This window comes from Piliocolobus tephrosceles, unplaced genomic scaffold (assembly GCF_002776525.5).
Source record: "Piliocolobus tephrosceles isolate RC106 unplaced genomic scaffold, ASM277652v3 unscaffolded_40, whole genome shotgun sequence".
Taxonomy (NCBI): Eukaryota; Metazoa; Chordata; class Mammalia; order Primates; family Cercopithecidae; genus Piliocolobus; species Piliocolobus tephrosceles.
The window spans coordinates 603,084-626,793 of record NW_022324309.1 but is presented as its reverse complement, the minus strand read 5'-3'; the positions used below and the strand labels follow the sequence as shown (position 1 = coordinate 626,793).

Here is a 23,710-nt window from a genome sequence, read left to right as displayed (position 1 = left end):
TAGGTACTTTCTAAGCAATTTCAGGAATGATAAATTAACCTTTATGTCTCCGTATACATATGACTCTCTAGAAGGATTTAAGTTTAATACAGTAAGTATATACTCTGTTGAAGTGTTAGGCATTACTGGTGTTAAAATATCATAATAATTTTTAAAAAATAGTTAACATTTTTCAGAACCTCCCAAATGCTAGGAATATTCTAAAAACTTTAATTTATCAACATATTTAAACATCAACAACCCTGTTATCATCTCCTTAACCAGGGCTCAGGAACTTGTCTGAGATCCTCTAGTTAGTAGGTGGTAGAACTAGGATTTGAGCAGGGCAGTCAGCTCCAGAGTCCATGCTCTTAACTATAATGCTAAACCTCAAAAATTTATAATCAGGTTAGAAGGTTATAATTTATACATCATATAATAACTATAGCATCATAACAAGCAACACATAATGGAGTAAAAATGTCTGTGTGGTTGTCGAAGAGTTGGGGCTTTGGAGACCACGCACACCTGGGTTCTATCTCCAACTGGCCCTGCAGACCTCAACATTGACTACATATTAGAGTCACGTGGAAAGCTTTTAAAAATTCCCATGCCCACATTGTACCCCAGACTGATTGAATCATAGTCAGTGGGGATGGGGCTCAGGCATCAGTATATTTTAATGCTTCTTTGGTGATTCCAATATGCTGCCAAGGCTAAAACCCACTATTTAAATTGGACAAATTACTTAATCTTTTCATGATTAAATTTACTTCTCTATAAGGAAAATATGTATAACACCTGCCATAGTGCCTGATTCCCTAATAGTCAACATATATATTTTATGTATTTTCCCACCTCTACTCTCAGAGAGCCACAGTTATTCAAAATAGAGAAAGAATCATGGAAGTCAGAGTGTTCCAGAAGGGTCCATGAAGCAGATAAAATGTGAACAGGTCTTTAGGGACAGATAAGATTTGAAGATGTGGAAGGAGTGACACTTTAGGTACAGTGAAGAGATGGGCCTGACGGGAGCGAGACTGAAGAACTGGCTGCATATATTGGAGAAAAAGAGGGTCTGCTATGTGAAAGATGTTTCTAAAGTTTCTGGTTGTACAGAATGGAAGTACTACTAAAAGAAACAACACAGAAAATTTTGGAGATGCTGGTTTTTGAACAGCAAAATAAAGATTATCCTCCTCAAAAGTGCTCATTTTTCCATCCAATTCTCTTTTATAATTTCTTTTTCATTCAGAATATATCTTGCTTTCTAATTCTAATTCTGTTCTGGCAAGCATGGTTTGTCATTAATAACCAACATCCTTCACATCTTTGATGTAGACACAGCCTAAAGTTTAATCTTCGTTGAATTTCTCAAGCAAACTTCCTTAGATAAATGATAGGCTTTCCTTCACAGAGGTTCACATTGAGTGGCTTCGTAGCATCACGTTGGATGGAGTTAGAAGAGGCCTTAGGGTGTGTCCTTTCTCCCTCCCCGCCCCCTCACTTTTTTTTTTTTTTTAACAGAAGAGGCAATCTGAGGCCTGAAGAGTTAAATAACAGAAGGGGGGTCATGCTGTTAATGACAGGGCCAGAACTGAGGTCTCTGAGTCTTCAATTTGCCTATCATTTTATCATATTAGGCTAAGTCACCACAAAATAATCAACAGAAAATGAAATACAGCCCCATAGCCTCTTTGGTAGCACTTATAGGAAAACTCACAAACTGATTGTTATAATGAATTTATTTTAAAAAGCTGAATTTATTTAGCGAGTTCCCGTGTTGACAGAGACTATGTTTAAGCAAAGATTGTTAATTTTCTTTCTAATAGGATAATGATACGTTGAGGGCATAAATGTGTCTCTGCTAATGAGATTCTGTTTAATAATCTTTTGAAGGGCTAAGTTTTCATCAGATCTCAGAATCTCAGAGCATATGCATCCCACCCCTACTCTAGACACTCCACCCCTCAACCTTGCCTACAGCTAATTTTGCACAAACTGAGGTCCACTTTGGCCACTTGCTGCCAAGGATGAAGAAACAAGTGGCTAATTGCGTGCACAAAGATTCAAATATGGGTGCAATTAGTTTGTGGGCATGAAATCGCATGCATATAAAAAGGAAGCCTGATTGGATCTCTGAAAACTTGGCCCCAGTGTTTCATACTACTCTATATTTATACAGCCATCACTCTGCATTTTTGCATTGGTTAAGAATTCCTTTTATTTATTGTGAGTTAAATACTGCTTGAAATAGGCATCTGTATAACATCTGCAAAACTGGTGCTCTTGATATTTTAAATAATACCAGCTTTTTGCTAAAATTGTCCAAAAAAGTACCATAAATTCTATGTTATATATTTGAACACTGAATGAATCAAAGCTGTGATTTCTGAAGTAAAGTGTGACATATGTTTTAGGAAACAACATTCTGAGGAATGAAATTGTCTTTTGGGAGAAGTCATTTGATTTATAATTATAGCTCTATATTTAATGCAAGTTAGATTTCAGCCATTTCAGTGAATCAGATTGAATGATACAACGGAGGAAAAAAGGTCAACTCTGGTTTAGCGTTGAGGTGAGACAGGAAATCATGTAAATGTTGGCACTAATTCCTGACTCTGTAATGTTCTAATACAAAGCATTTTTACTTAAGAAGAGAAAATACATCTATATTTTCAATATTAGTGTTAAAGTATAAGTTGTCATAATTCCTTGCTAAAATAAGGTAGGATAATGTTTTTAATTGTTTACATATCATAAAATGCAATCTGAAATATTTTCCTTAAAATTAATTTTCATTCAATGACCACTGTAGAAATTTTAATTTTTCCTAATTAGAATAATTATTTTTTCTTTCTTAAGCAACAGATTTAATTATAGGTTGTATCTTACAGTTAAATTATTTCCTAAAAAATAGAAATCAATTTAAGAATTAAAAAAATACAGTCATTCAAAAGTTTAATGGTTGATGTTATTGAAAATGATATCTTGAGATCAATACATAGGCAAAGCTAAAAAAAAGATCTGGCTTTGCCAAATAACTGTAATGTGCTTTTAAAATAAGATTTTCAAATTAGTCTGTCTTTGGCCATTAAAACTAAATCCAAAGCTCCTAAATAAACTTTCTCCCAATTTGGTCCACTAAAACAACTTCTTTCAGTAGGAGGGAATCCTGCTGCTAAGGAAGGAAATCATCTCTAGCAGCAAATAATACATTCTTGCAGACTGCTATCCTGGCCTCACTTGTTAAGTTTTTGAGTCTTTGGGCCTTTTGGAGCTTGATGATGGGACAGTTGGTTGTCGTGATTGTGCCCTGGCTGCTCATAGTCTTCTGTGGATGGAAGGGAGGTTGGATCTTGGTTTCAGTTCAGCAATCATTTTAAAATCATATATTAGACATTGGAAGATGGATAAGGGACAATCTCTTCTCTAGAGAAGCCTGTAATCTAGGTAAGCCATCAGTAAAAGCATATTGCTCATGCACCCTTGATGTATTAATGAGTACACTGTAATATATATATTATATATATATTCCTATATTTATATATTTTATCAATTATAAAACATAAAAAGAAAAATGATCAGGTAAAATATAAATGCATATATATTTTAATCTTTACCAGCTTTACCCTATGAAGGGCCCTGTGCCACTTCCTCTTCTTCCTGGGGCACATCATTTCATTTTGGAGACTAAGTGAGAACCATGTAAATACTTAACATAATGTGGTAAAGTGCTGTTGTAGACATGTGCCCTGGATGCACTGGAAAGAAGCTAAGCTGGGAATCTGGTGGTGAAAAAAGCCTTCCTGGAGAGGACTTCCAGCATCAGAAGTTGGGCAAAGATGGGAAGAGGACTTGTGGGTACAGGGAACAGTGTGGACAAAAACCTGAAGTTCTAGAGGATCACTGTCAACATAGAGAAGCAGAGGCTGGGAGAAGACTGGAAATATAGAAATGGGCCAGATTTTGGAGGCTTCAGATGGTCAGGCTGAGGAGCATGCCCTTGATTTGTGAGTCAATTTGGGGCCTTCTCTAAGGAGGTCTAGCTCCTTAAGTCCCAGAAGCACACTGTTCTATGGCAGCCTCACCCACAATGTCCAGGCACAAAGCCCAACATAAGTTAGCGTACATTTAGTGAGCGAACAGAACAAGCTGCCACTTCTTAAAGAATCCCAGTAAGGTACCTTGAGCTTTTTGTTGAAGAACTTTTGCCTTGGTGCAGTTGCAGTAGGAGGAATAGAATTGTTTTATGAATTCTCATAAATTGTCATCTGATAAAAAATATTTAACCGGACACATCAGTGTCTCCTTTATATGGAAGAGTATATATCTCATTTAGCAGAGAATCACAAATCACACCACCTGACACACCATAATGGGTAAATCCCTCTCCATTCCCTGATGGTAATTTATTATTTGGAACACATGTTCAAGAATGGGGACGTACCCACGTTTGTTAACTGTGCATGGCAAATTGCAATTTGTCCTGCCCATTTGGGAAACTCATTTCCCATTCAAGCTGTGGTGTGAAGTTCACGGCAAGGGTAGAAAAGCTCCTGAGTGTTTTCTCAGACTTTTTAGATGAAGGGAGAATTAGGGTCAGCAGGACAGAGCAGTAACCAGGAAATTTGGAGAAGATGCTCTCTGTTCCTCTAATAGCTTTGAAGGCAATTTTAGTCCCAACTTTGGCTTGACCCCACCATCTCCACTAAAAGAAGATTGCTGGGGAAGGAGAGAAATAGGGAATGTTGAGAGTGGCACCAAAGAAGTATCCCATTCCAGGTCTGCTCAGTGCTTAGGCAGGATTTAACGCAGTAATTAAAATTGATGTCACAATTTTCTTGCCTCTATATATGAGGGAAACTAGTGATCGTGCCCCCTAACTTTTTTTTTTTTTTAGTGAAAAGGAATAATTTAAAACTGAACTTGCATACTTTGCAGTTCTTTGGTTCACACTAGATATTTATTTTCTAACTACTATGTACAAATTACAGTGCCAAATGAATTAGTATAACACAAACAAGTCAGGCTCTCTGCCCTCATGAAACTGACATCCTGGGAAAACTGACATTAAACAATTAATTCAATACTTAGTAATTTAAATAATTGTGGTAACTGCTATGGAAGAAAATTACTGAGTGCTGTAAACTATATAATAAATAAACAAATCAGAGGCTCAAGAAAGGCTCTCTGGCAGAAGTAACATGGGTAACAGATCTGCAGATGAATATAGATTAACTGGGCAAAAAGGGGAGAAGAAAATAATTGACTAATCAAAGTATTTCAAATATTAAAATAATGCACTTACATTAATTATGTTTTATAGTTCACAGTCAAGAAAAAGTAATACCTTTGATTTTTTTATAAAAGGATAGTTTAAATAAGCATATACTTATCTATACCAAATTATTCTTTTTTTAGAGAAGTGATGTCCAATGTGATAGTCACCTTTCATGTCCCCAGATGGACATCTTTTTAGTTCAGACTGCAAAATGGCTTCAATGTAGTCAGAAGAAATAGGCTGTAACCCACAGGTTTCCTCTGGATGAATCAGCAAACCACAATCCTGTATTAAAATAATAGATATTAGTTGTCATATTAATTAACCTGACCCATAATATTAAAATCTAAAAAATAAGATTTTCTGTGGCAAATAACCTTTACGGATAAAAGGGAGCAAGTATTCCTTATCTTTCTCCTGCTGGCTTATCAATAGTTGTTTGTGCTAAAAGTAGATAACAATTTAATCTTTATTTTGACATTGATATTCCTGTCATTGTTCTGTCAATTTAAAAAATGAATGCAAGTTTTACTTTAAAAATATATCTGTGTCAACTCATTAAAAACAAAGCAAACTATAATAGAGGACAATAGAGCAAGTGCAAAAGACAGTTATATATATAATATATATATTATATATTATATTATATTATATTTAGTTTTATATATAATAGAGCAAGTGCAAAAGACAGTTATTGTGAGCAGGGAAATGGGAACTATTTGGAGAGAATTTTATTTAACAGATGAATTTCATTTTAACAAACTTTTCTTAAGAATTCATGATACTCCAGAGTGGAATCAGATGCATGTATTTTATTCAAAGCACATTCTTATATTTACAACAGTGAGTAACATTTCACTGCACTGAATATCATTATAGAGGCATGTGATACACTAAGCAATGCTTTCAATAGTCTGACAGATGTAGAACAGAACGATAGTGTATTGCCTCTCTGAAACTTCTCTCCTTCTCCTTCCTCTGCCCCATCCACTGAGCTGCACCTGCAGCCTGGACCACTCTCATTTTCTCTTAGCTTATTCTGCAAAGCTATTGGCCCTGTACCTGTCCTTTGTCCTTCTATCCTACTTCATGTGGTTTCACTGCCACTCTTCTCACTGGGTTCTCTCAGTCCATCACAATTTAGGGCATGCTAAACTCCTATCGTGTCGACTGGGATTGCTTTCCCCCTAATTGTGCATGGAGGCATCTTATATTTTAGGTCTCAGCAAGGTCTTCCTGAAACTCTAGAACAATTATGTCTCCCTACTTTTGTTCATGTCAGCACCCCATTTGTTTCCTTCATGCTCTTCACCGTTTGATAACTGTTTGTCAGTTTGTTTGTTATTTGTCTGGGTCTTTTCTACTATACTGAATGTGCCATGGGAACAAATAATTATTTCACTCACATATGGAACCAGTACTTATCATACAGCAAACAATAAACATTTGTTGAATGTATAAAAAGTTAGACTTTATTGTGTCCCTCTTTATATCAGAAATTCTCAACAATGGAGAGAAACAGTGGATTTGACCTGTTCTTTGCTGTGTAACTCTGGTTCTAATCAGCAATTTATGGTTACATTCTCTCATATTCTCAACTACCCTAACCTCAGAATCCCAGTCATACAAAAAGGTCCAGGATATTAAGGAACAAGGGGAATGGAGCTAGTGAACTTAAAATCTTGATTCAGTATACATATTTTCATTTCTTAATTCATGACAAAACATGGAGTTTAAGATACTGATTAAAATTAGAAAAATGATTTGTATTAAAATGCTTATTATAATAAAGCAATAAAAAACACAAAGTTTATTATAATGTGGGGCGATCTAGTCTGAATAAACATCTATGAGTGATACTTGTTAGTATACCTGTGTATGTATGTGATATCTATCCAACCATTTATTTTTAGTGGAGACTGGATCTTTTATAAGGCTAGAAAAAAGTGTCATGACTCATCTTGCAAAAATTTGTTTATATCAAATGTTAGAGAGAGCAATGAGAAGCAATTACCATAATACATTGCTGATGGGAATGCAAGTTAGTTCAGTTGCTTTGGAGGGCAGTTTATACTAAAATAAAAAGTGCAGAGGCTCCGCAACCCTGGAGCCTTCTGGGTCTACTCTAGAAAAACATAAGGGATATGTATAAGGATAAATCTAAATGGACTGATTAACATGGAGATATTTTCAAGACATATGGATAAGAAAATATCCAAAAGTTATAGAACAATTCATGCTATCTGAAATACACACATGTATGTGTGTGTTCACTCAATCAAGACTGTACTAAATATTGATTTTTTGGGAACAGGTATGTCTCTGTTAAGAGAATAAAAGGAAATCTGGATGATGGTAGTAACCTGTAGAATGTGTTCCTGGACTAGCAGTGGATGTCAAGGAGACTTTAGCTCTATCTAGAATGCTTTACTTTTTATTTAGGGAGAATGTTATTCTTCTAGTACTTGTGAAACTCAATCTTAGTTTGAAATATTATAAACAACTCTCATTACCTCAGCTGGAGACTTGGCTGTTCCTTCAGTCTAGGAGGTACCATGTTGGACGTTACTTTTAAATACAAAGTATTTACCTGTTTATAGTTCTATATGCTATAATGTCATCTAAATGTAAGTACTTCAGACTGAGATGCTGTGTTCAATTTATTAATACAAATATATTGTAGCTTATATATACCCATGCAAATAATATTGAAACATTTTTTAAAGTTTGGATTTAAACATTTCCTGAAAATTCTTGTTTGTTTTGAGATTTCTGTGGGGTGTGTGTGTGTGTGTGTGTGTGTGTGTGTGTGTGTGATCATGTGCTGCTACTCATCCAAAGGGCATTAGAAACAAAGTCTAGATCACAGATACCAAAGTCCTAACTGGTTTCTTCCATTGAAGCTCTACATGTAATTGGCAAGTATCTATGAATCAGAAAGATATATTGCTACTTGTGTGCTGAGGGCTTGTCCTGGGCAGGTGACCACTCCTGCTACCTAGAACCTCGTGTTGTTTTTGCATTTGCATTGTTCTGAAATACGGTGCTGTCTCTCCCTTCATATGGAGGTCCCACTGGGTATCTGCTCTGTGACAGTCAGTCAGCCCTGTTGTTTCTAACTAAACAGTGACGCCAGTAAGTTTTGAGGTAAGACAAGAATAATAGCAATATTTCCAAGGACAGACCAAAGCAGAGAGTAAGAGGAGGACAGTAGATTTTGAAGGAAATGAAATTTCGAGTCATACCCTTTTCTCTGCAGTTTAGGCCAAAGAATAATGGCATTCTGTGCTTCCTATCTAATTTCCCCTTAGTTAATCTTTGTTTGCAGTTTACCTATCTTAAGCCTTTCCATTAAAGTGTTCACTATTTTGGAGAGTCAGGGCGGCTAACTAGAGTGAAGGTTAATCACCTTCTGAGCTGTGGTCAAACAATGTTACCCTGAAAGTTGAATGAGCCAAAGCATATGGCCAAATGCAGAGCCAAGTCCAGAGACTGGTTGACAGAGCTGAGGGAGTTAAGAGAAGAAAAGGTGGTATCAGTACAGCAGGGTAGGCTTTGTGTACATTTTATGGAATAAGACAATGGTGAGATACATAGGAAAGAGCACCACTGTGCTGGGAGTTTCACTTGTGAATTTTAGCTCCAGCTGTGTCATGAGCTGGCTGTGTGACACTTAGTCACTTGATCTAGATTTCTCATTACAAAATGGTGAAGTCTGGAGAGAGGAGAAGGCAAAGAATCGCATTAGGTGAGCTCAAGTCCTGACGCTGACTGCCTTAGGTACCTACACCTTATCCATTCTCCTTTCTTCTTTTTAGCAGAAAATCCATATTTTGTTGGAGTAATGTGCCCAGCATTAAAAAAATTGGTTTCCCAGTCTCTCTTGTAGCTAAAAGGAGTCAGGAGACATAGCTCTAGTCAAAGAAATGTAAGTGAACACCAGCTAGCGAGTTCCGGAAAAGTTTTACTTTCCTGGTGCCACTTTTTCTTGATCACTCTGTTTCCTCTTTCTGCTTGGAATATGAACGTGAGCCTGAGAATGAGCAGCCATCTTGTGACCATGAAGCAACCACAAGCAGAAAAAATAGAATGAGCCTAGGATATAGGTGATGCTGTGGAGCTATGTCTACACTTTTTACTATGAGAAACAAACTCCTACTTGGTCAAGCCCCTATAGAAACATAAGATGCAGCCAAATTTCTCTCTTCCTCAGAGAGTCTATGAAACTTATAATTTAAATGCCACATGAGTTTTTTGAGTATTTCTTTAGATCCTAAAAGTGATTAATCATAGTAATAACATTAAAAAACAGGAAAATTTTCATTAGTGTCTCTCATTTCTTTCTTCACTGGGATGATTAGCAATTTGGTCAGGTTTAGGCATATTGAATACATTAGATACTTAAAAAAAAAACAAACAGTTTTTTTTTTTGTTGTTGTTGTTGTTGTTTTGAGACAGAGTCTTCCTCTGTCACCCAGGCTGGAGTACACTGGTAGCATCATGGCTCACTGCAGCCTCGAACTCCCAAGCTCAAGAAGTCCTCCCATCTCAGCTTCCCAAGTAGCTGGGACTATAGGCACATGCTACTGTGCCTAGCTAACAGCTCTCTTTTGGTCTTAAGTGTCATCTCTTGGAGCCACAGATCTATAGACACAGAAAATGTAGTATTTAGCAGAGTTGCATAAAACAGCATTAGCTCCAGAAATCTTCACACATAGAGTGAATCATTTTGTTGGAGACTTCAGAAGGAAGCTCTAAACTCCTGAGTAGATTATCATAGTTCTCAATTGAGTGTAACAATATACTTAAAAGGAATTTTCTTATTCATACCTGTGCAAAGTAAATATGTTTAGTACATAATTAAAAAAATTTACTTAACTTTTCATGAGGTGCTAGAGTGACTAACTGGACTCATTATGATGTTCTTGGTTTTTCCTCCTGCCTGATCACAGTTTCTCATTATCTATTCCTCTGGACACGCATTTCATTCCTTACAGAATTATTTGTCCACAAAAGAATGAGTAATATTTCTCATTTGAAATGTGATATTGCTATATTTTTAAAGCAATACTGAATTGGACTATTTGAGCTGATCTGTGTCTTTAAATCTTACCTATTTTTATTGACCCCATGGAATTATTTCTCTAAGATGAAAGAAATTTTCCCTTCTCTGGCTAAACAATTTTAAATGCCCACCTAAATTTTAAAATATGCAATTACTCCCTCCAGCACGTAGCTCCTTCCAAAGAGACCCATTTCCTCCCCTTTCCCTGGGCTACTGCCATTTCCATTAAGTTAGTAATGACCTCTCAAAACGTGATGATTCTGGCATGGCCAGCTCCCTCTAGAAAGGCAGAGTGTTCCCTTCCAGACTAGGGCTGTTCCTTTCCCCATAAGAACTGACATTCCTGGGGAGATAAATTCACTCTTTGCCCACCTGAAGTAAGATTTAAGATCTTATGATGTATTTTCCCCAATGTTCTGCTGAACTGTTGATCAAAGGCATCTGCTGGTTCTCTTGAGCCTGAACACTTACTAAGCCTAAGGCCACGTGAAACCTGGACACTAGCAGATCCCACCACATCTCATATCTTTAGCACCCTTGTGCATGGACCAAAATGCAAGGCCTGCTATTCATCTCTCCTCTAATCCAATTTCACTGATCTTCTGCTACTCCATCCATGGTAAGCAAACCCTTCTACAATCTCAAAGGCTTCACGCAATGTTCCCTCCATCTCCTCACCTCCCCAGAAACCCATCCTGGCACAGGGGGAACAGGTGAGGGGGAATGGAAAGAAAACTTGCCCTGTGACTTTGTGGGAAAAGACAATTTGCCCTCTTTCTCTGTAACCATCTCCAGGGAAGGCCACCTGCATAGTCAGGAAGTTTACTTCCTCTTGTCTACCAACTGCCTCTTTCAAACCATTATTCCATTGTGTTACCCTCTGCTGTGGCTCATTTCATCTGGCTCCTCCTCCCTTGTGGCAATCTTCTATCAACATCTTAATTATGCTTCCACATACCAATGGACACCTTAGTCATTGTCATTCTCTCCATTTCACAATTTGCTATCAAAGGTCTGTATGGATTCATTCTATTTCATTCAACAATATTTTTGTTCAAATGTTAGAATATTTCATTCAAGCCAGAGATACTCTACCTGTAATTTTAAATTCTAATTCCTTTTCTCCAAATAAAATATACTTTTCTTCTACCTTATTCCTGCCTCTTCTGCAGTCATGCAGAACTTCCATTCCCATGATTCCTAACTCTCTTTCAATTTGTGTCTATAATGTTCATTTCTATACCTCAACAATCCACATCTTCCTTTTTTTATTTTACTAATGGTGCACAGCAACTCTCCAATCCTGGAACAATCCAATCTATCTCCATCCAAGGTTCTACATACCAGTCAGTGACACTGGCAAAAATCACACACATGTAAAGATAAATGCCAGACACATTTCCTGATGGTCTCTCAGTACTGCCTGGAAATCTTTGTTCTATTATCTTAGTTGGAACATTTCCCCATTCTTCACAAAGGCTACTTCAAATCTTCATCATTCTCCTTAAGCTCCCTCATTTCAACATCTCTGTTGGTCTCATTAGATGATCTTGTCTTCTAATTCATAAAAAATTAGAACCCATTAGACAGTAATTTGCCCAAATTTGTTCTATCTGACAATAAGACAACCATGCCTAGAGATCTCTTCTTATGTTGTAGCAAAGTAAATCTTCCATCTGTGAAAGTTTGCTTGTTTCATTGTATTTTTCATCTCACTCTTTTCTACTACTGGAAATGCTCACCTTTTGCTTTTGTTAACACTACTTTACCAAATACCAACTACTTTGAAGATTCTTTCTGTTACTCAGCCCTTATGGTCTGACCTTTTCTATAATCATGCCCTTAGTGCTTTTACTTTGTATTCTGGGAGATATCATCCATCTTCATGACATGACCACAACTTGAATGATCATGACTCCCAAACTGGATCCCTGTCTGGGCCACTCTCAGGGCTTCCAGACACATAGTCATCTGCTTCCTGGACATCTCCCTTGGATGTCTCGGAAGTACCTCAATTTCAATATAACTATGACAGATATCATAGGTTGAGTCAAAACCCATTCTGATCTTACTTTTCCTTGCTTTGCTCTCCTAAAGAGAACACTAATAACATGTCTCCCCTATTTTTCTTACAGCCAAGAGTGGCCACTGACACATTTCTGGTCAGTGAAATGTAAGTATAAACTTGCAGGGAATTGCAGAGAAAGCCTATGTTTTTCTGGTACAGAGGCTGTTCCTTTCTCCTCTCTTGTTTCTTCTCTGCTTGTGGAACAGGAAATTGATAGCTGGAAGAACAACAACTATCTTAAATTATGGAGGAAAGGCCAAAAACTTTGTGGAGACTTTAGTGCTGACATCCTTGATCTTCTGAAACCATTTTGATCTGTGCTGACATTCTTGATCTTCTGAAACCATTTTGATATGTGCTGATGTTCTTGATCTGCTGCAGACGTCTGCTTCTGGACATTTTATTGGATAAGAAGAAAATATCTCTTATTTGTTTAAGCTACTATTAGTCAGGTTTGTTGTTACTCACCCAACAGCTGAAATTGAACTTAAAAAAATCATTCCAAAATCTGTTCCATCCCCAATAACCTCAATATTGTTGAGCTTGGAACATTCGGTGCCCAAGCCAGACATTTCAGTTACCCAAGTTTCCCTTCTCTTCATTGCCCCTAGCATTCAATCAATCACCAGATATTCATGTCAACTTTCTCTTCTTGATTTGTTTTTTTCTTGATTTCAATGGATACTATTTTGATCTGTGTCTTTATGTTCTTTTATCATGGGAATTGTCTTGACCTCTTAATGGGTCTCCTCTGCTACAGTTCTATGGACCACCCGTATGTCTATTTTCCACATTGTTGCTAATGTCATCTTCCTGAAATGCAAAATTTTTAAACTGCCTTTGTTGCTTGAAATAATTCAAGAGATTGTATTGCATTCAGGATAAGGTTTGGCTGGTGTCCTCCTCTTTGGCTAATCTCCATCCAGTCTTCACCCCACACTCTGCTTGACTTAAATAACTTCTACTTTGTCCAGTGCTACTTTCTATGATGTTTCCATAAGGTTAACTGAAAGCATTTCATTCGCAAGGTCTGTTTTGAAGCACTCACGTTTCTTTTTTTAGGACATGCACTAAAAAATAAACATTTTAGAATAAGAGAAAAATTAAACTGCATAGAAAGATGAACTTAGTATAAGATGCACAAACATTGTGTTAGGGAATTTTAGCTTCCATCATTAGAAAATATTTCATCAGTTCCTGCCACAAACAAAAACATGGCACAAGTATACATATGTAACAAACCTGCATGTTATGCACATGTACCCTAGAACTTAAAGTATAATTAAAAAAATTTCAATTTTTCAAATTTTCTTATAAATTAATTATGGTCAACTGAGAAGTTTCCTGAGTGCCACATATATATTATGATAAGTACTGTAAAGTGAAAATCATGAAATATTTGGTTTTGAGATTTCTAATGGCTTCCCATTACAAGGACCTTCATTTCATTTCATTTCATTTCATTTCATTTCATTTCATTTCATTTCTACTATGAAAATCAATCTATGAGACTCATAATTTTGATTTTGAAACTTTTTTCTCCTTTTGGCAAGAAGACTGATTTCTTAGACATATGCTGAGAAGCAAGATAACACATCCTGAGTTGTTTGTGATTCACATTGAAGATGTTTATCATGCAAAATATATCATATACAGCATAACTTTAGGAGATATTTAAATATGGCCATTTACGCTATTTAGGATATAAGCATTTGTCTCTCTAATTTTTTTAAGTTCTTTTAAAAATATCATATTCACAAATTGGGAAGGAGACATTAACAAGTCTATTTAAAAATTTCGTACAAATTTATGAGGTACATGTGAAATTTTCTTACATGGGTATATAATGCTTAGTGGCCAAGTCAGGGTATTTAAATTGTCCATCATCTGAGTATAATACATTTTTGTTAGCTGTATTTACCCTACTCTGATATCAAACACTGAGTTTATTCCTTCTGTCTAACTGTATGTTTGTACCCTTTAACCCACTGCTCTTCATCCTCCTCCCTTACCCCCATTCATTCTTTCCAGACTCTTTTCATTCTTTCCATCCTCCTCCCTTACCCCCATTCATTCTTTCCAGATTTCCAGAATCTGTTATCTATCTTTTCACTCCCCACCACCATGTGATCAATGTTTTAGCCCCCACATATAAGTGAGAACACATAATATTTGTCTTTTTGTGCCTGGTTTATTTGTCTTAAGATAATAACCTCCAGTTCCATCTATGTTGCTACAAATGACATAGTTTCATTTTTTATGGCCAAGTAATAGTCCATGCTCCACATTTTCTTTATCCATTCATCCACTGATAGGTACTTATGCTGATTTCATATCTTTGCTATTGTGAATAGTACTACAACATACGAGTGCAGGTATCCCTTTGATAAGTGGATGTTTTTTCTTCTGGTTATATACCCAGTAGTGGAATTGCTGGATTGGATGGTAATTCTATTTTGGGGTGGTGGTGGTTTTTTTTTTTTTTTTTTTTTTTTTTTTAGAAATCTCTATATCGTTGTCCATAGTAGCAGTACTAGTTTATATTCCCCCCAATAGTGTATAAAAGTTCTCTTTTCTTCACATCCTTGCCAACATCTTTTATTTTTTGTCTTTTTAATAATAGTCATTCTGACTGGAGTTAGATAATATCTCACTGTGGTTTTCATTTGCATTTCTCTGATGATTAGTGATATCGAGCATTTTTTTCATTACCCACCGGCCATTTGTATGTCTTCTTTTGAGAAATGTCTATTCCTATATGTTGCCCACTTGTTGATGGAATTGTTTGCTTTTTTACTTGTTGTTTGAGTTCCTTGTGTATTCTAGATATTAGTCTCCTGTCAGGAGAATAGTTTGCAAATATTTTCTCTCATTCAACAAGTTACCTCTTGCTTTTCTTTTGCTGTGCAGAAGCGTTCTAGTTTAATTAAGTTCCATTAGTCTATTTTTGGTTTTGTTGCCTGTGATTTTGAAGTTTTAATCAAATTATTTACCTAAACCAATGTCCAGGAGACCTTTCCCTAGGTTTTCTTCTAGTATTTTTACAGTTTCTGGGATTACATTTAAGTCTTTAATCCATTTTGAGTTGATTTTTGTGACAAATCTTAAGTAGTTTGCCAAATAAGAATTGTCTGTTCTGCTATAAGTTTATTCCAAAACTATTTTGCAAATCTCAGGATGAATATTAGGTGCTACTTGAAATTCTAACCTGCCTTCCAACCTACCAGAAACCTAGTATAGATTTGTCAAGCTTCTCAGGGATAAAACTGGAGCATAATGATAATTGAAATAGATATATTTTTAAAGCATTTATTACATGCCTGGCATGTAAGTTATTTACACATATTATCTTATTTTTTCTCACAACAACTCTTCCCTTCATTTTAGGAATAAGAAAATAGAAATGCTAAATTACCGAGAGGTAGGTTTTAAATGGAGGTCCATCTTACTTTATACTTCTGCCATTTCATCTTAATATATAGCTGACTTTTCTAAAAGCAGAGCAAATCATTGGTTTTATAGTCTAATCTCAATCTTCCTGTGAATTAATCTATACTTTGTCTTTCACCTTTACTCCATCTCCACTCCAATCCTAGTTGAAAGTTGGTTGTTTAAAATCAACTTGCATTGCTTTATGTCTTTTCAGGTACAGTCACACTGAGGCTGTTTTTGGTATAAATCCGTCCACTATGTAAACCCAGATCAGAAAGTGTGTTACAATCTTTCTGTTTCTAGCACTTGTCACAGTCCTTGGCATGTGATAAACATTCAAAACATGGCTCTTGATAGAAACTATTGTCAGTATATGGGATCAATGGAAGGAGAAGAAATGGATGGATGTAGGTGTGGGGCCCAGCTGCAGAGAAAGGGTCACTGGAATAGGGAAGAAAGGGGAGAACATAAGGGTAAACATGACCTATATAGCCAATGCTGGGTTTCTGCTAGCATGGATAGTTGGGGCACTGGAATGACCTCCAATATAATTCTGGCTCTAATGTTTTTGAGTCTCTATAAAATAATTGTCTAAATAATTCCTATATGATATATTTAGCTCTAGAATTTTGTGTTTGTGGTTCTCCCTTTTGAGAAATTTCCAAATGGATTCCTTGTACAGACTGGCATCTTGTTCTGAAGGAATGAATTATTTTCTATGTTTACATGGTCTTTAAATTTAACAACTCTCTTTGCATTGTAGTCAATCAGCCATAAAATACTGAGTAGCTATTGTCTGATTCACAGCATCAGACATTCAATAAACATTTACAGAATAATTAGCTTAAGTTTACATTAGCAATAAATAATTAATGATAATCTATCTAAAATAGCCCTTGAGATACCACATACATCCCAAAATTGAATGTTTTTCAAGAAGAAAAGAGAGCAATTTATGTAAATTAATATTAAGAGAGATTTTTCTCTTTTAATGGAGGGCATTTGAACTATCTGTAAAAATAATTGCATTTATATAAATTTAATCCAGCAATTACACTGCTAAGACTTCATCCTACAAATATACTTTACAAAGTACACAAAGATAGATGTACAAGGAAATTGACTGGAGCACTTCATAAAATATTAATAACACAAAACTAAACACATCTCAAGTGTCCATCAATACAAAACTGGTTAAATAACTTATACTACATCCAGATAATCAAATATCTTGTAATTCTTAGAAAAGATGGATGCAGAGGAGATCCATTCCAAGATGGCTGAACAGGAACAGCTCCAGTCTGCAGCTCCCAGCGTGAACGATGCAGAAGACGGGTGATTTCTGCATTTCCAACCGAGCCTCCACTGGTGACACCCAGGCAAACAGGATCTGAAGTGGACCTCTAGCAAACTCCAACAGACCTGCAGCTAAGGGACCTGCAGCTAAGGGGCTGTTACAAGGAAAACTAACAAACAGAAAGAAATAGCACCAACATCAACAAAAAGGACATCTACACCAAAACCCCATCTGTAGATCACCAACATCAAAGACCAAAGGTAGATAAAACCACAAAGATGGGGAGAAACCAGAGCAGAAAAGCTGAAAATACTAAAAACCAGAGCACCTCTTCTCCTCCAAAGGATTGCAGCTCCTCACCAGTAATGGAGCAAAGCTGGATGGAGAATGACTTTGATGAGTTGACAGAAGTAGGCTTCAGAAGGCTGGTAATAAAAAACTTCTCCAAGCTAAAGAAGCATGTTCAAACCCATCACAAGGAAGCTAAAAACCTTGAAAAAAGGTTAAACGAATGGCTAACTAGAATTAACAGTGCAGAGAAGACCTTAAATGGCCTGATGGAGCTGAAAAGTATGGCATGAGAACTTCGTGGCTCATGCACAAGCTTCAGTACCCAATTCAATGAAGTCGAAGAAAGGGTATCAGTGATTGAAAATCAAATTAATGAAATGAAGAGAGAAAACAAGGTTCGAGAAAAAAGTAAAAAGAAATGAACAAAGCCTCCAAGAAATATGGGACTATGTGAAAAGACCAAATCTACATTTGATTGGTGTACCTGAAAGTGATGGGGAGAATGGAACCAAGTTGGAAAACAGGATATTATCTCCAGGATATTATGCAGAAGAATTTCCCCAACCTAGCAAGGCAGGCCAAAGTTCAAATTCAGGAAATACAGAGAACACCACAAAGATTGTCCTCAAGAAGAGCAACCCCAAGACACAAAATTGTCAGATTCACCAAGGTTGAAATGAAGGAAAAGATATTAATGGCAGCCAGAGAGAAAGGTCAGGTTACCCACAAAGGGAAGCCCATCACACTAACAGCGGACCTCTCATCAGAAACCCTACAAGCCAGAAGAGAGTGGGGGCCAATATTCAAAATTCTTAAAGAATTTTCAACCCAGAATTTCATATCCAGCCAAACTAAGCTTCATAAGTGAAGGAGAAGTAAAATCCTTTACAGACAAGCAAATGCTGAGAGATTTGGTCACCAACAGGACTGCCTTACAAGAGCTCCTGAAGGAAGCACTAAACATGGAAAGAAACAACTGGTACAAGCCACTGCAAAAACATGCCAAACTGTAAAGACCATTGATGCTATGAAGAAACTGCATCAATTAATAGCCAAAATAACCAGCTAACGTCATAATGACAGGCTCAATTTCATACATTACAATATTAACCTTAAATGTAAATGGGCTAAATGCCCCCAATTAAGACACAAACTGGCAAACTGGATAAAGAGTCAAGACCCATCAGTATGCTGTGTGCAGGAGACCCATCTCACGTGCAGAGACACACACAGGCTCAAAATAAAGGGATGGAGGAATATTTACTAAGGAAACAGAAAGCAAAAAAAAAAAAAAAAAAAAAAAAAAAGCAGGGGTTGCAATCCTAGTCTCTGATAAAATAGACTTTAAACTAACAAAGATCAAAAGGGACAAAGAAGGCCATTACTTAATGGGATCAATTCAACAAGGGATCAATTCAACAACAATTCAACAAGTTGATTAAAGGGATCAATTCAACAAGAAGAGCTAACTACCCTAAATATATATGCACCCAATACAGGAGCACCCAGATTCATAAAGCAAGTCCTTAAGGACCTACAAAGAGATTTAGACTTCCACACAAGTACAATGGGATATTTTAACACCCCACTGTCAATATTAGATAGATCAATGAGACAGAAGGTTAACAAGGATATACAGTACTTGAACTCAGCTCTGCACCAAGAAGACCTAATAGACATCTACAGAACTCTCCACCCCAAATCAACAGAATATACATACTTCTCATCACCACATAGCACTTATTCTAAAATTGACCACATAATTGGAAGCAAAGCACTCCTCAGCAAATGTAAAAGATCAGAAATCACAGCAAACTGTCTCTCAGACCACAATGCAATCAAGTTAGAACTCAAGATTAAGAAACTCACTCAAAACGGCACAACTACATGGAAACTGAACAATCTGCTCCTGAATGACTACTGGGTAAATAACAAAATGAAGGCAGAAATAAAGATGTTCTTTGAAACGAATGAGAACAAAGACACAGTGTACCAGAGTCACTGGGACACATTTAAAGCAGTGTGTAGAGGGAAATTTATAGCACTAAATGCCCACAAGATAAAGCAGGAAATATCTAAAATGACACCCTAACATCACAATTAAAAGATCTAGAGGAGCAAGAACAAACAAATTCAAAAACTACCAGAAGGCAAGACATAACTAAGATCAGAGCAGATCTGAAAGAGATAGAGACACAAAAAATCCTTCAAAAAAATCAATGAATTCAGGAGCTGTTTTTTTTTCAAAAGATCAACAAAATTGATAGACTGCTAGCAAGACTAATAAAGAAGAAAAGAGAGAAGAATCAAATAGACACAATAAAAAATGATAAAGGAGATATCATCACCAATCCCTCAGAAATACAAACTACCATAACAGAATACTATAAACACCTCTACAAAAATAAACTAGAAAATTTAGAAGAAATGGATAAATTCCTGGACACATACACCTCCCTGACGGATTCATAGCCAAATTCTCCCAGAGGCAAAAAGAGGAGCTGGTACCATTCCTTCTGAAACTATTCCAATCAATAGAAAAAGAGGGAATCCTCCCTAATTCATTTTATGAGGCCAGCATCATCCTGATACCAAAGCCTGGCAGAGACATAACATAAAAGGAGAATTTTAGACCAATATCCCTGATGAACATTGATGCGAAAATCCTCAATAAAATACTGGCAAACCGAATCCAGCAGCACATCAAAAAGCTTATCCATCACGATCAAGTTGACTTCATCCCTGGGATGCAAGGCTGGTTCAACACACGCAAATCAATAAACGTAATCCATCACATAAACAGAATCAATGACAAAAAACATACAATTATGTCAATAGATGCAGAAAAGGCCTTTGACAAAATTCAACAGCACTTCATGCTAAAAACTCTCAATAAACTAGGTATTGATGGCATGTATCTCAAAATAATAAGAACAATTTATGACAAACCCACAGCCAATATCATACTGAATGGGCAAAAACTGGAAGCGTTCCCTTTGAAAACCGGCACAAGACAAGGATGCCCTCTCTCACCACTCCTATTCAACATAGTGTTGGAAGTTCTGGCTAGGGCAATCAGGCAAGAGAAAGAAATAAAGAGTATTCAGTTAGGAAAAGAGGAAGTCAAATTGTCCCTACTTGCAGATGACGTGATTGTATATTTAGAAAACTCCATCAGCTCAGCCCCAAATATCCTTAAACTGATAAGCAACTTCAACAAAGTCTCAGGATACAAAATCAATGTGCAAAAATCACAAACATTCCTACACACCAATAACAGACAAACAGAGAGCCAAATCATGAGTGAACTCCCATTCACAATTGCTACAAAGAGAACAAAATACCTAGGAATCCAACTTATAAGGGATGTGAAGGACCTCTTCAAGGAGAACTACAAACCACTGCTCAGTGAAATAAAAGAGGACACAAACAAATGGAAGAACATATCATGCTCATGGAAAGGAAGAATCAATATCATGAAAATGGCCATATTGTCCAAGGTAATTTATCGATTCAATGCCATCCCCATCAAGCTACCAATGACTTTCTTCACAGAATTGGAAAAAGTACTGTAAAGTTCATATGGAACCAAGAAAGAGCCTGCATTGCCATGACAATCCTAAGCAAAAAGAACAAAGCTGGAGGCATCACGCTACCTGACTGCACACTATACTAAAAGGCTACAGTAACCAAAACAGCATGGTACTGGTACCTAAACAGATATACAGACCAATGGAACAGGACAAAGGCCTCAGAAATAACACCACACATCTACAACCATCTGATCTTTAACAAGCCTGACAGAAACAAGAAATGGGGAAAGGATTCCCTAATAAATGGTGCTGGGAAAACTGGCTAGCCATGTGTAGAAAGCTGAAACTGGATCCCTTCCTCACACCTTAAACAAAAATTAATTCAAGATGGATTAAAGACAATATCAGACCTGAAACCATAAAAATCCTAGAAGAAAACCTAGGCAATACCATTCAGGACATAGGCATGGGTAAGGACTTCATGACTAAAACACCAAAAGCAATGACACCAAAAGCCAAAATTGACAAATGGGATCTAATTAAACCAAAGAGCTTCTGCATGGCAAAAGAAACTACCATCAGAGTTTGCAGTCTACCCATCTGACAAAGGGCTAATATCCAGACTCTACAAAGATCTTAAACGAATTTACAAGAAATACACAAACAAACCAATTAAAAGGTGGGGCAAAAGGTATGAAGAGACACTTCTTAAAAGAAGACATCTATGCAGCCAACAGACACATGAAAAAATGCTATCATCACTGGTCATCAGAGAAATGCATCAAATCCACAATGAGATACCATCTCAGGCCAATTAGAATGGTGAACATTAAAAGTCAGGAAACAACAGATACTGGAGAGGATGCGGAGAAATAGGAATGCTTTTACACTGTTGGTGGGAGTGTAAATTAGTTCAACCATTGTGGAAGATTCCTCAAGGATCTAGAACTAGAAATACCATCTGACCTAGCAATCCCATTACTGGGTATATACCCAAAGGATTATAAATCATGCTACTATAAAGACACATGAACATGTATGTTTATTGTGGCACTATTCACAATAGCAAAGACTTGGAACCAACCCAAATGTCCATCAATGATAGACTGGATTAAGAAAATGTGGCACATATACACCATGGAATACTATGCAGCCATAAAAAGGATTAGTTCATGTCCTTTGCAGGGACATGGATGAAGCTGAAAACCATCATTCTCAGCAAACTATCACAAAGACAGAAAACCAAACACTGCATGTTCTCACTCATAGGTGGGAATTAAACAATGAGATCACTTGGACACAGGGCGGGAAACATCACAACAGGGGACTGGCAGAGGGTGGGGGGCTGGGGGAGGTATAGCATTAGGAGAAATACCTAATGTAAATGATGAGTTGATGGGTGCAGCAAACCAACACGGTACATGTACCTATGTACCAAACCTGCACGTTGTGCGCTTATACCCTAGAACTTAAAAGTATAATTTAAAAAAGATGGATGTAGAGTGAAGATATGGATATATATATATATATATATATATATATATATATATATATATATATATGAAAAGTTATTAAATTGCAGAACATGATGTATACTATGATCTCATTTAAGTAAAATAAAGTGTTAGTATATATACTTGATTGTGAACACATAAGTTCTAGAATGATACACAAGAAATTCTAAACAGTGGATCTCTTAGAAGATTAAGAATAGAAGGCCAGAGATGGAAAGGCAAAATGCACTTTTACTTTTTATTTTACATGCTTTAATATTTTACCATTAGTATGAATTATGGTTACATTTTTAAAACTACAATTTAAAAAATATTATTTAAGATGTTAAAGCAGAATAATAGAAGAGAACTGATAGCTCTTTGAAGTTGTATTTGTTTCCTAGGGCAACTGTGACAAAGTACCATAAATTAGATGGCTCAGAACAAATCTAAAATTAACGGCTTTCAGTTCTGGAGGCCAGAAGTCCAAAATGGAGGCATTGGCAGGTTTGATTCCCACTAAGGGCTATGTAGGACTAGCAGCCTGTACAGCCATTTAATACTGTCTTGCTTTCACAAACTTATAGTCTATCCAAGGAAACGTAAGAGTTAGTTAAGTAAATGTTCCAGGTAGAGGGATGAGGACCTGAAACATGCTAGAGCTGGGTGAAAACACGGCCCTTCAAGTTCAGAGTGGACAATGCTCAGAGACTGGGATAGGAAGTGGGTAGAAATTAGTCACATTAATTTGGAATTATGATTTCTATGCTTGACTCATTCTAATGACACAGAGTTCTTGAATGTGACAAAAAATTAAGCTTCTTCCACTTTGTTATATTTAAAAATTCTTACCAGGTAAGTCTCTAAACTCTATTTCCTTTTATAAAACTTATAAAAACCTTTTACTAAGTAGCTGGTTTTTAAAATATAGGACAAAATTAAATTATCTTTACTGAGGAGTAGGAAACATCTTGACTTTTACTTACAATTCATTCCAATAAAAATTGTCAGTGAACAAGGTTTACCAAAGTAATCACCTTACATTGAGTTTTAAGAAAAATGTGGCCGGGCGCGGTGGCTCAAGCCTGTAATCCCAGCACTTTGGGAGGCCGAGACGGGCGGATCACGAGGTCAGGAGTTCGAGACCATCCTGGCTAACACGGTGAAACCCCGTCTCTACTAAAAAATACAAAAAGCTAGCCGGGCGAGGTGGCTGGCGCCTGTAGTCCCAGCTACTTGGGAGGCTGAGGCAGGAGAATGGTGTAAAC

General features: G+C 36.6%; 1 protein-coding gene across 7 annotated transcripts in view; it reads right to left on the bottom strand.

Moving 5' to 3' along the window:
- LOC113219499 (cadherin-like and PC-esterase domain-containing protein 1) overlaps positions 1-23,710 on the bottom strand; it is a 308,433-nt gene that overhangs the window by 55,200 nt on the left and 229,523 nt on the right. For all 7 annotated transcript variants that reach the window (XM_026454317.1, XM_026454321.1, XM_026454323.1 and 4 more), the window contains exon 17: positions 5,431-5,548. In XM_026454317.1, the coding sequence (XP_026310102.1) occupies positions 5,431-5,548 (118 nt within the window). The remainder of the gene's footprint in view (positions 1-5,430; positions 5,549-23,710) is intronic.